This window comes from Hyperolius riggenbachi, chromosome 5 (assembly GCF_040937935.1).
Source record: "Hyperolius riggenbachi isolate aHypRig1 chromosome 5, aHypRig1.pri, whole genome shotgun sequence".
Lineage (NCBI taxonomy): Eukaryota > Metazoa > Chordata > Amphibia > Anura > Hyperoliidae > Hyperolius > Hyperolius riggenbachi.
Genome location: NC_090650.1, coordinates 124474146 through 124487384, shown reverse-complemented (window position 1 = coordinate 124487384; position 13239 = coordinate 124474146). Strand labels below are relative to the sequence as shown.

At 41.3% G+C, this 13239-nt stretch overlaps 1 protein-coding gene across 1 annotated transcript in view; it reads left to right on the top strand.

The window, feature by feature from the left end:
- The window catches only part of OSBPL10 (oxysterol binding protein like 10), a 631331-nt gene that overhangs the window by 312496 nt on the left and 305596 nt on the right, over positions 1–13239 (top strand). Inside the window, exons 5-6 of the mRNA XM_068236222.1 lie at positions 9372–9579; positions 12361–12512. Coding sequence (XP_068092323.1) covers positions 9372–9579; positions 12361–12512 — 360 coding nt within the window. The remainder of the gene's footprint in view (positions 1–9371; positions 9580–12360; positions 12513–13239) is intronic.

Here is a 13239-nt window from a genome sequence, read left to right as displayed (position 1 = left end):
TCATACTTCCCATGTTGTGGTATGCTGCACCGGAAGTGCCCGATTTAACGCTAGCCCATACCTACATTACAATGTTGCTCTAGTGGCGATCTGCGTCGGCCCGGAAGTTATGTTAGTCTATGGCAACGCAGGCTTTTTTAACCACATTGGCGTTGCGACGTTGTGTCACACATGCACGGTAGCATATTTTTACAATACACTTCCGCAAACTTCTGCATACCCAAAGCAGGAAGTGACCGCAAGCTCGCGTCACTTCCTGGTTGGCCAAATGCCAGACAGGGAATACCGTGTATTAACACGGTATTCCCTGAAGGCCTGTTTTCCGTGGTAGGGCTAATACTACTATTAAAACTCAAATACTTTGGTCACATAATGTGAAGATCGGATTATTTGGAGAAATCCTTAATTCTTGGAAAAATCGGGGGCAAAAGAAGAAGGGATGACAGAGACATCTGGCGTGCAGAAATGCATATGGTCACAAAGAGAAAGAATTGACTGTATGAATGAGAAGAAGGATTATTGGAGGTACTGATCCCTTTTGCATACAGTATGCACAGGGCCGGGCCGAGGCATAGGCAGGAGAGGCTCCAGCCTCAGGGCGCAGTGTAGGAGGGGGCGCACAACTCACTCAGCTATCATACCCTTATTGTGTTTGAAGCAGAAAGAAATAAGAAAAGGGGATACATGGCAGTGACTGCAAGCCAGATAACTAGAGATTAAGGTGTTGAGGGTGTTGGGGGCCCTGGGATGCCCTCTTATTCTAATAGTAATCAGTGAGTGATGTCTGGGTGGGAGGGATGGGGGGGCGCACTTTGGTGTCTCAGCCTTGGGTGCTGGAGGACCTTGTCCCGGCTCTGAGTATGCACTATAAGTAACTTTTCATACTGTATGTTTCATGCTCAGTTTAAAATGCCCAGGGTCAGTACTTTGGCTATTGTCCCATAGCGGCAGTTTCCAGATGGAGCAATGTTAAGCTAAGTACCCACAGCCAGATAGATCAGGAATCTCTGCTCATGAACAATTGTGCCCACGATCTATCTGGTAGAATCACAGTAGCAAAAAAGGAACAACGGGTCGCGAACGATCGTTTCAATGACTGTTCTAATTTTCTGCAAAGTCGTTAAACGCTGTTACGCGATATTGCAATATCAAACGTTTGTCGCAAAAAATTGTGCCATGAATATGGACCTTCAGCCATCTGGGAGGTGGCATCTTAGAAATCTACCGCCACTGAACCAGTGGTGTCAGCGGAGAAACCACTTGTTAGGAAAGAATAGGAGCAACAGAGGCACAAGGAAACTTTCCTGGGGGTTAAGTGTGTCCTCTTATTCTCTAAGTATATCTTCTAATCACTGGGTGAAATACCGTATATTTACATCGGCAGCCCACTTTTATGGGACTTTGCTGAATGCATTTGTCATGAATAAGATATTTGGTAGTAATGCTTTGCTTTAATTGTCCTGATCTGTCCCACAGATTCATGGTGAACCACAATATGAGATGACACAGCTGAGATGTAGGAATAAAGCTTCTACAAAGGCCTGTCTCAGCATGCAATTAGTAACCTGAACTTCTGGAGGCTTTGCGGCCTTGTTTTACCGTTCTCCAAATGAGATGTTATTCTGTCACATGGAGGTGCAAAGTGTTCATTAGCTTCATGGGCCCGAAGTCCAAAATAAGTGCAGCTGTGTCCAGAAAAACACCGCTTTCCTCATTATTAGGTTCCACTCTGCAGGATACCGTAGCATGGAGCTGTTTTCTTAATGTGCTCTTGTAATAATGAGGTCGGAGATCACAACTATCCTTTCATCATCATCATTTCCAGCTTTGGCTGCAGCAGTATTCCTATTGCCGCCTCACGTTGCTTGCATGGGCTGAAGATCAAAGTGGATGGGTGCAGGACAGAAGAAAGATTGCTCTCTGAATTCACTAATGGGAGCTTTCATCTTGCTGAGTGGTATCAGTGCCACTTTGCCAAGCTATGCCCAAGACGCCACTGGCTTGCGGGATATTTAACAATATTTCTTATTGTTTTTATGCCATTAACTCACTTGTTGCTGATCCTACAAAACATTTCCTGTTGCTTTAATCTACAAGGTTGCTTAACCCTTTGTATGCGTTGTCTTGTGCTTTAAAGAGAATAATTGCTTCAAGTTTTCAATATATAATAGAGGATCCTGCTAACAGAGTGCACTCTCTAAATGAACAATATTACATTCATTTGTCTGAACTTGTCTTTAATACATGGTATGTATGAAAAATTCACCTTGAAAAGTTTTTGAGCTGCCTTAGAATAATGCATTTTTAATAGCAACCTGCATTAATAACTTTAGATAAAGAGTTGCTAGAGTGAATTAACGGTATAGAATGGAAAATCTATCAGAGATGCCACAATGCCGCTGCTGTGAAGTGTGTCTCTGAGGCTGTAAGAAGATATTTGAGCTATGCTACAACTGCAGCCAAAGAATAAGAGCGAGGAAATAAAGTCAAGTGCTGGATAAAGCTGTGCATGGGCTTTTCCTCACCCTGATTTACATTCTGAAATGTACCACAGGTGGCGACATCTAGTGCTGTCTGGTGCATCATTGCAGAATGAATGTATACTCCATGTCCTGAAGAATGCCCTGGGAGGTACCTCTGCATAGCTAAACAGCCTAGGCTGTGACATCAATGGGAGGGTGGGGCTACATTCAATATACAGCAATATATAGCTATAGGAAATGTTTCTGAGGCTGAAACCAGTAAAATTACCATTATATAATTTACTGTATTCTACTATATGTTCTACTATATGTCACTATGGTGCCTCTTTAATTTGTACAGAAGGCATGGTAGGCAATAAATAAATCCCTTCACTATGAAAGAGTTATTTTTTGTTTGTATTATTGTATTGGAATGTTTTGCATATAAAGATATTTTCGGCTAAGAACTGCTAATAGGATGCTCAAGGCTAAATCATCTCCCAATTTCAAACAGAATTCAAGTCTGGCATAATATAAATTAAGCTCCTGTCTTCAAAACCTTTATAGTTATTCTATTTACCTTTGTCCAGAAATACTGATGTCTATGTAAAAGTCACAAATAGCCTTCCTCCAGGTGACAGTTTGTAGCATCTTTTGAAGTATGGCGTATGTTCTGTTCAGTAAAAAGGGTTTGCTTGTTAGGTGTAGGGCAGCTGTCAGACAGTAGCTTTCTCTTACGTTTACTTACTGAACAAGCATATGTTGTGCACTACTACACAAGACTGATTTAACCAGTTAATGGCACCCTGACTTATTAAAATGTTCTTTTTGAGCCTGTTAATGGCAACAGGACGTTTTAATAAGTTGCTCGTTCCCGCTGCCGCTCTGCACGTGTGCGCGCCGTTCCCACCACCGCTTCCGTCGGGATTCAGCGTTCAGTGATTGCAATGCCTGGAATGCATGGACGTGATCGCGATCAGCGGCCATGTCCATTCATAAAACAGAAAGCCGTCACAGTGTAGTTAAATGTAAAAAAAGTAAACACTCCCTAACAAACGGTAAAGTGTTCACTAGCGCCATCTTGTGGCCAAAAAGTATAATTACACTTGCAGGCATATACATACCGTATATACTCGAGTATAAGCTGACCCGAGTATAAACCGACCCCCCAACTTTTACCTGAAAAACCTGGAAAAACATATTGACTTGACTATAAGCCGAGGGACAACCGGAAGACATGGAGTCTGCATGGAAGGTCTCTGTAGGTGGTAACACTGGTGGTAACAGGTGAACATTGTGACAGGCAGACAAGGAGGACAAGTGCAGATCAATATGGATCAGCTGCGCTATGCTCTCTGTACGTATGCGAGCGGACTATTGGTTAGCAGTGAGGGTCGGCATGGCAACAGGGCTGACAGAAACTGTGACCACATGGAGGGTCTGCATGGAGAACAGCTATAGTATGCACCCTCACACTTACAAAGAGCTGCCAAGGGAAATGTAAGCCCAACAACAACAGTGATTCCTGCCGCTCAGAGTAGTGTTACACAGCTGTGCAACTTGGCAACCAGTACTTCTTCAAAACAGAAACCATTGCTACACATTTATGTTATAGCCCAGGGCAAAAGAGGCTACAGGTTGTTCTGTCCTACCAGTCTGTTGATTTCAATTGTGTGCAGTCACTGGCTGGTAAAGATAGGTTACCGTAAAGTTCTGTGGACTCCCGTTCGCATACAGCTGCCGTTTCTAGTTGAGTGTGTCTATCCCGTACAACTCCCCCTGCCTCCTGCCCTGTCCTTCTGATAGCTCCCCACGCCTGTGTACAGCTGCCGCTCCTATTTACAGCTAGTAGTCACCACACTGACAGCGCTGGGACATGCTGAATACAGCTCACATCCAGCGCGTGTCTCGCTGCTCCGATCTCCCTCTTCCACTTCCGCATACATCAGTTAGTAGGCGGGCCGGTCACCATGAGAACAGATTTGCTAAATGCTGAAAATAGAGAGATGGATGTCATGTGGTAGTGGAAGAGGAGATTGGAGCGGCGAGACACGCGCTGGATGTAAGCTGTATTCGGCATGTCCCAGCGTTGTCAGTGTGGTGACTACTTTCTGGAAATAGGAGCAGCAGCTGTACGCAGACGTTGGGAGCTATCGGAAGGACCATGCAGGAGGCAGGGGGAGATGTACGGGGGGGGGGGGGCCTCGCTAAAAAAATGACGACTCGAATATAAGCCAAGGCTCCCACTTTTGGACCACTTTTTTGGTCTCAAAAACTCGGCTTATACTCGAGTATATATATTCATAAAATTAATAATTTACACTTCCAAAGCCCCCACCCCCGCAAAAAAAACACTTGTAAAAAAAAATCAGTTTAAAAAAAAAAATACATCAAAAGTTGCCTTAGGGACTCAGCTTTTTTAATCTATATTTTATGAGGGACAATTACTTTTACTTTACTACATAGGGGCTTGTAATTATGGACCGGACAAAAAAAACCCAGAAAAATAACACCTATATTTCCAAATAATATATTGTCGCAATACATTGTGATAGGTACATCATTTAAATAGACTCTGAAGCGAGAATAAATCTCGCTTCAGAGCTCATAGTTAGCAGGGGCATGTGTGCCCCTGCTAAAACGCCGCTATCCCGCGGCTAAACGGGGGTCCCTTTCCCCCCGAAATCCCCTCCGTGCAGCCGGGGATCTCTTCCTGATTGAAACAGGGCTAACCGCCGCAGCCCTGCCCCACACGCGTCTGTCAGCGTGTATCTCCGCCTCTCCCCCGCCCCTCTCAGTCTTCCTTCACTGAGAGGGGCGGGGGAGAGGCGGCGATGCGCCGCTGATAGACGCAACTGGAGGCAGGGCTGCAGCCGTTAGCCCTGCCTCTAGGAGCAGCAAAATCTACAACCAATTTGGTCGTTGATTTTGCGGGGGGGTTTGGGGGTGAAGAGACCCCCGTTTAGCCGCGGGATAGCGGCGTTTTAGCAGGGGCACGCGTGCCCCTGCTAACTATGAGCTCTGAAGCGAGAATTATTCTCGCTTCAGTGTCTCTTTAAACAGTTTAATAATTGGGACAACTGGGCAAATAAAATGTGTTGGTTTTATCCACAGGAGAATGTTTAATTTTTGAAACTATAATGGCTGGAAACTGAGAAATAATAATTTTTTTCCATTATTTTCTTATTTTTCCCGTTAAAACGCATTTAGAATAAAAAAAAAATCTTGGCAAACTGTACTACCCACAGAAAGCCTAATTGTAGGCTAAAAAAACGAGGTATAGATAATTTTGTTGTGATAAGTAGTAATAAAGTTATTAGGGAATAAAAGGGATGAGCACTGACAGGTGATAATTGCTCTAGTCCCTTGGGGTGAACTGGCTAAGTTACACACAGTATCATTAGAGCTATATTATTCATCTACTGATTGGGCGCCTCCTAACTGTTCTATACATCAAAGTGGAATCCTTTCACAGTGGGAAGAGTGGGGTAAAATACATCTTCCTGTCAGCCTCATTATGTGAAAATCCCCCCAGAGAATTGAAAATGACCATATTAACCATTTCACTTTTTTTTTTTTTTTTTTTTTTTTTTTACTGATGTGAGGAAGACAGGCAGGATTTACGTGAAATTCAGGTTTAGGACAAGTTACTACCATCTAGTGGCTTTACAGTACTACAATCTGAACTGCCTATCTCCTCACCTGGGTATTCTTACACATTCCGCATGTATGTTCTTGCATTCCCCATATAATCCTCCCTGTATCAGTGCTGCGGTGCTGGTGATAGTGGTCAGTTGCCTGAGCTGCTGAGGGTGTGCTTTTCGCATAATCTGCTATCTGATCTTCTGTGATTCAAAGCTGGCTTATGAATCCAGTAAAACGTTTGTTTGAGCCCTTGAATCATCGTTTTGATGGTCCGTGTATGATCCTTGGCTTTGAATCTGATAGGATTTTAATTGACTGTCTGGACAATCAGCTATATGATCTTCAGAATATGACCACTCCATTGTCTGCCTTTTCTGTACTCTTGTTTCGGTTTGTGCTCTCTCTGGGGTTGACCAGTCTGTGCAGACCCAAGTCCTATACTTTATGCAAACAGGTCTTGAGGCAACTGTAGTTGGGTAGTTGACAAATCATGTCTCTATTTGACTATAGCTGAATGTTGTGGTGGAGGTTGTGTTGTGGAGCTTGAAGGAGTCTTGTGATCCCCCATGGACCCTTACAAACATCTTTTGCATGGGAAACATCATACTCTGATGGGAGAAAATGGTATCTAATGGTGTCAAATCAATGGTATAAAATACCATTTGAATAATGGTAATGAATCCAATAGAGAAGGCTTTTTAGTACAATAGCTATAATTCTAAAATGTCTCTGTTGTAAACTTTATCGGGCTAGTATTCAGTCACATCAACCGCTCACCATTATGACCTGCAGCACATTTGATTGTATTGGCTTCTCTTGTTTTGCAGCCATATACCTGAAGAAGAGAACAGTGCTCACAAAATGTGCCTTATAAAAATAATGCAGAGACAGAGTTGAGAATTTCTGTCATTTTTTTAAACCAGTATTAGAAAGTTTAGTGTCTGCAGGTTCATAATAAAATATATATGTAGTGTTAGTGTGCTTACACATAAAGCAAGACTTCTGGCTCTCTATTCCCCTCTTGTTTATTTCTACAAATTTCTGGCTATGAAAAGCTGATATTTTAACCTTTTGCACTTGAAGGGGAAAATAACACTTTATATTACTGTCTGTGTCCCTTCTGTGAACATTCCCCTTTACTTTCTGCCCGTTGCAACAGGAACTACAGTATGTGAAATTACTCTTGTGTGGGCCTAAACAGCAGTAAGCACATGACAGATAGTAATCCTTAAAGAGAACCTGTACTATAAAATTCTATAAAATTCTTACAATAAAAAGCATACCATTCTATTCATTATGTTCTCCTTGGCCCCTCTTTGCTGTTTCTGCCACTCCCTGCTGCAATCCTGGCTTGTAATTGTCAGTTTTAGGCAGTGTTTACAAACAAAAGACATAGCTGCTAACCAGTATGTGATAGGCTGAGAGAAGCTCAATCTGTGACTCATACAGAGCCTGGAGGGGGCTTGGAGAGGGTGTGTATAACTTCTATCCTATCACAGCAAAGCAGCACATTCCTGCCTGAGCGACAAAGTTGACAAAGGAAAGAAGATTAGATTATATAACAGAGATAATACAGCAACGGTGCAACTAGGAAAGGCTGCAGTAAGACAGACCACATTAGAACAGGTATAGGAACTTATAGGATAGAAGAAATAAGGCTGAACATTTTGTTACAGAGTCTCTTTAACTTTCCTTGATTTAAGTTAATCCCACAGTTAATATTTTCAATAGGTTTTAATTATGCAGCTGTATGCTCAGTAACATGCAGGCTGCAATATGTTAGAGTACTATACAGCAACAGCTATCTCTGTCAATAGTCAATATGGGGAGGAAGAGAATGAGGGCCCATTAACACTTGAAGGTCGCAAAACAGTAGCGCTTAGCTCTAGCATTTTGCGAGGGAGATTTTGCCGCGATTAGCGCAGTAAAATCACTGTACACTCTTGTGATTCCTGATGATTGTGACATATTTGCAAGCACTGTATCGTGATCACGCCAGAATCACGGAAAAATGCTGCAGGCAACACGTCTTGGGATTACCGCTAATCGGGAAATGCCGTGGTTGGTGGCCATTGTGGCAGTGAGATCATTGCCATATAGTTAGTTTGCTGATCACCCTAATGTGAATGGGCCTTGAAGGCCCGATGGAACTGTATGTCAAACCTGTTTTTTGCTACTCTTCCAAATTGTAGCAGAAAGAGTCCGCACTCCTTCTGGATTCAAACAGCAAATACTTGCTTTATTTGCATCATATGCAGAACCAAAGAACAAACAGCACAATGTTTTGGTCTATGGAACCTTTTCCAAAAACATTATTTGAAAAAGGACGTCTAGACCAAAACGTTATGCTGATTGTATTTTGGTAATGCACATAATGGTAATAAAGCAAGCGCTTGCTGTTTGAATCCATATGGAGTCCCAGGTCTTTTTGCTACAGTTTGGACTTTGCCCTTTGGTGTCTGGGTTCCTGGTTTGACTCTTTGATGCATATTCATCCTGAATGTGATTGAGTGCTGGATGCACATCCTTGGTCTGGAAGTGTACTTTTGTTAATCTTCCCTCTGAGATAATAGTGTTGGCAGCTATCTCTTACATTTTCATAATTGTAAACACAAGCTCTCAGGCACATCGAGGTACATAAACTGTATGTAAATAAACTTTATTAGCTCAAAGAGAGTGTATACATGTTTTTGACTCTAAAGTTGTTGCTTGTCTGTGTAACTGTGTCTGTTCCGCCTGTCACATTTAAATTATGTTCCTAGTACAATGTGTTGACAGTATATTATATGGAAATAAAAGTGTACCGGTTATTTTTCTGATTTTGTTTTTTGTGTCTGTTCAATAATGAAAAGCCCTTATGTACTAAAATAACAGTAATATACCCTCATGACATACATATAAAAAAAACCCTAAGGCAACTATTTATGTATTTATTAAACTTTTTTTTTTGGGGGGGGGGGGGGGGGCGCTTTGGAAGGGATTCATCTTATTAATTGTAAGTGTGTGTGTGATATATTTTACTTTTCGCCACTAGATGGTGCGAGAAACACTATCTTGATTTACCAGGAAAATGTTCAGCTAATTGGTTAGAGGCAATTTTATTAGAACCTTTTGATGGTCTGAGTGGTTTTATATAATCTCAGAACCACTAGAGATTAGTTATGTCATCCATTTGGTAATGTTTCAGTACCCTATAAACATTGTAAGTTTGTGTCATTTAAAATTGCCCTTTTGACTTTAGTGTGCATCTTTTTCATCATTCAGGTTATGACTGAAGTTGAAGGACAGCAGAAAAACCTGGTGCATGCTATTGAATCCCTATCAGGCACTGGTCCACTCTCTGCCTTGGATCAGGACTTACTGCTCTTGAAAGCTACCTCAGCTGCTACCCTCAGCTGCCTTGGAGAGTGTCTTCACTTGCTACAGCAGAGTGTATATCAAGCTGGACAGAACAGCAAGAATGTAATGACAGGTATGATCAACAAAGCAATAGTTGTATGTATCACAACGTGTTGTAAGAAAGCACACTTTTCATTTACTGCTTTACCATATGGCCAAGCATTGCTTCCATACTAACATTATTAACCAGGATGTTTACTTTTACTTTAGAATCATACATATATACTGTATACATACACAGAATTGTGCTAAAATGTAAATGTAACTTAAATCAAAATGTGAAAAGTGCAATACATATGGTATGTAAGTAGAGCAAGTATTTAACTACTTATATATGTATGTTTGTTTTTTTCTGAGATAGACAGCTCCTCTTAAAAAGGCATCTACTACCATTCCATTCAAATGAATGGAAGTGTTTTCTAAACGACAGTAACAGTCGTTGTCCTTGTAAATGTTGTTACAAGTAGGTGAGGTGCATCAAAGTACGAGAAGGTGTGCCACGACTCTTGGGACCAGTACAGAAAGTGATGAATGGGTCGGCACCACCAAGTGTGTTGAAAAAAGCTCTTTTAATGGAACATTCAACAGCAGTGACAGACGCTGTTTCGTTCTGGAAGGGCTTGTCAGCCCAAAACAGCGTCTGTCACTGCTGTTGAATGTTCCATTAAAAGAGCTTTTTTCAACACACTTGGTGGTGCCGACCCATTCATCACTTCTTGTAAATGTTGTAGATCCTGTTATCTCGTCTTGGGCACTATGTGTAGATTCCAGCAATGGCTGCGATCACGAGCCTGTGTCCCCCAGGGGCTCAAGACGAAACGGAACAGAGGGAACCCATGCAAACCGATGCCAAATGCCTTTCTGCGGGGTAGCAGAAAAGTGTTTAGCTTTGGCTAAATGAGTTGCTGGTAGCCGTCCCACCAGCTGACCCTTTAAATCAGGCCTTACGCAGGGGAAAAGGAACTGCTGTAAGGTAATGAGTGCTTTCACAAGTATAAACTCTGTTTGCTCTTATCAATTTAACCACTTAATGACAAGCTGACTTATAAAAACGTCCTGCTAGAGCCTCTTAATGGCTCCAGGACGTTTTATAAGTCAGATAGTGCTGCTGCTGCTGTGCACGTGGATTCCCGTGCATTCCCGTGCATGTGCACGTGAAAATAGTGAGAAAAAAAACCACCAAAGAAAAAATACACCTTTATTTCCAAATACTATATTGTCACCATACTTTGTACTAGGGACATAATTAAAATATTGTGATAACCAGGACAAATAGGCAGATACAATGTGTGGGTTTTATGTGCAGTAGCAGTGTTTATATTAAAACTATAGGGGATGAAATTGGAGAAATAGTGTATTTTTTCATTTTTTCCTTGTTTTCCCTTTAAAATGCATACAAAATAAAGTAATTACTGAAAACAAATATCAACCCCAAAAAGCCCAATTGGTGGTGAAAAATAACAAGATATAGATAATTTCATTGGGATTAGTAGCAATTAACCTATTGGCAAATGAAAGGGATGAGCACTGAAAGATGAAAATCGCTCTTGTCCGTTAGGGTAAAATTGCCTTTGTGGTGAAGTGGTTAAAACAGTCAACATGTGTTAACAGAAGAAAATTCTAAATGTAATCAATATTTGTGTGACTACTCTTTGCCTTCAAAACAGCATCAATTCCTATAGGTACACTTGCAAGTAAGGCATTTTGCAAGATTATAGTCAGGTAAATGATGAACTAATTATACCAAAGAGATGTTGAAGCACACCTAAACCGAGAGGGATATGGAGGTGTTTAAACAATGCAAAGTGCCTGGTTGTCCTGCTGATCCTCTGCTTCTAATAATTTAAGCCATAGACCTTGAATAAGCATGCAGATCAGGTGTTCTGACTGAAGTCTGACTAGATTAGCTGCATGCTTGCTTCAGGTGTGTGAGGCAGACACTTCTGCAGCCAAAGAGATCAGGACTTCCAAGCCATTGGTATTGTTTAAAAGGTACTAAATATGACAGCCACCATATACCTTCAGATCTCCTTTATTGATGATCATTTTTATGTGTAGGCTGAAACACATTTTAAAAACTGAAACGAAAACAGCTGTGTGGGAGGATTAAAGAGGAACTTTAACCAATAAGTAGCTGATACTCCCTTTCCCATAATCTGTGTGTAAATATAAATAAATTAAACATTCATAAATTACAGTATATATTTTAGGTGATCTTCTACACCAGTATATATACATCAGAAAAAGGTAACCACAAAAATGAATAGAGTGAAAAGAACCAGCTTCTTTATTATGTGTAGGACAACACTCCGATATATACAGGCAAAAATGCCACTACTGTAGTTGGTTTATTATGTGACAAGTTTTATTATAATCAGATGGAGGAAATATCCTTAAGTGTACCTGAGACAAGTATCGGTAGGTATGTCACATGGATTTATACTTACCTGGGGCTTCTTCCAGCCCCCTGTAGTTCATCAGCCCTTCGTGTCCGCCTCGTCCACTCCATTCTCCCGCAGTCTGCCCTGGTAATGCCCTCAATTGAGCCAATCAGAGACTACTGCGTATGTGTGTTCCTGGTCACGCTCACCCTCTGATTGTGACCCCATTACCAAGAGCATTCTGTGTATGTATAATCTTTCAAGACTGTAATTGCGATTGCACTGAATACTCCCATCCATGAGAGCTCAATGGGGGGAATGTGGTGCAACAGAGGGGCCCAGTCCGACATGAAGGGCTGTAACAGACTTTAGGGGGATGGGGGAAGCCCCGGGTTAGTATAAAACTGCGTGATATGTTTGTTTCACGTTTACTTTCAGCTTATCTGTACATCTTGACATTTTATTTTTCTTAGAAAGCCTTCTTGGCTGGCCTGGACCAAAGTCTCAATCTACAGAAAATCTTAAAAATGGAACTTTCAGCTCTTTACCGAGCGCTACTTCAAACCTCACATGGCCTATACTGCCCAGCATGCCTAAAGATTACCAAATTGATCAGGATCTTGAGGTAAGCTTGTTGAAGAGAGTTTACTGTTTTGTATAAACTAAAATATTTGATATTTTGAAGCCTTGCCTGCTAGCTCGACAGGCAGTTTTTGTAAGTAGACAAAAAGCTTGTTTCACTGTATAAACAAATCACTAACACTACAGTAATCAAGTTCCATTATTCATTCACTTAATTGATATGGGGAAAGTGATAAATCAGTCCTTTTTCTGTTTCAATATTTTTATAATAATTACAATAGCAAAGAATTAAGTAGAATAGTATCTGAAAGTCAAAACGTATCGGTTTAAAAAACCTGATGGAATCAGTCCCTTTTAACATCACTCTGGGCTTTAAAGAGAATCTGTATTGTTAAAATCGCACAAAAGTAAACATACCAGTGCGTTAGGGGACATCTCCTATTACCCTCTGTCACAATTTCGCCGCTCCCCGCCGCATTAAAAGTGGTTAAAAACAGTTTTAAAAAGTTTGTTTATAAACAAACAAAATGGCCACCAAAACAGGAAGTAGGTTGATGTACAGTATGTCCACACATAGAAAATACATCCATACACAAGCAGGCTGTATACAGCATTCCTTTTGAATCTCAAGAGATCATTTGTGTGTTTCTTTCCCCCCTGACGAGGGCGTTCATAGCAGAACCACAACACTGAAGAACTTGGCAGCCTTCCAGACACAGGCTGACAAGTCTGACAAGGGAAAGATACATTGATTTATTACAGAGACTGTG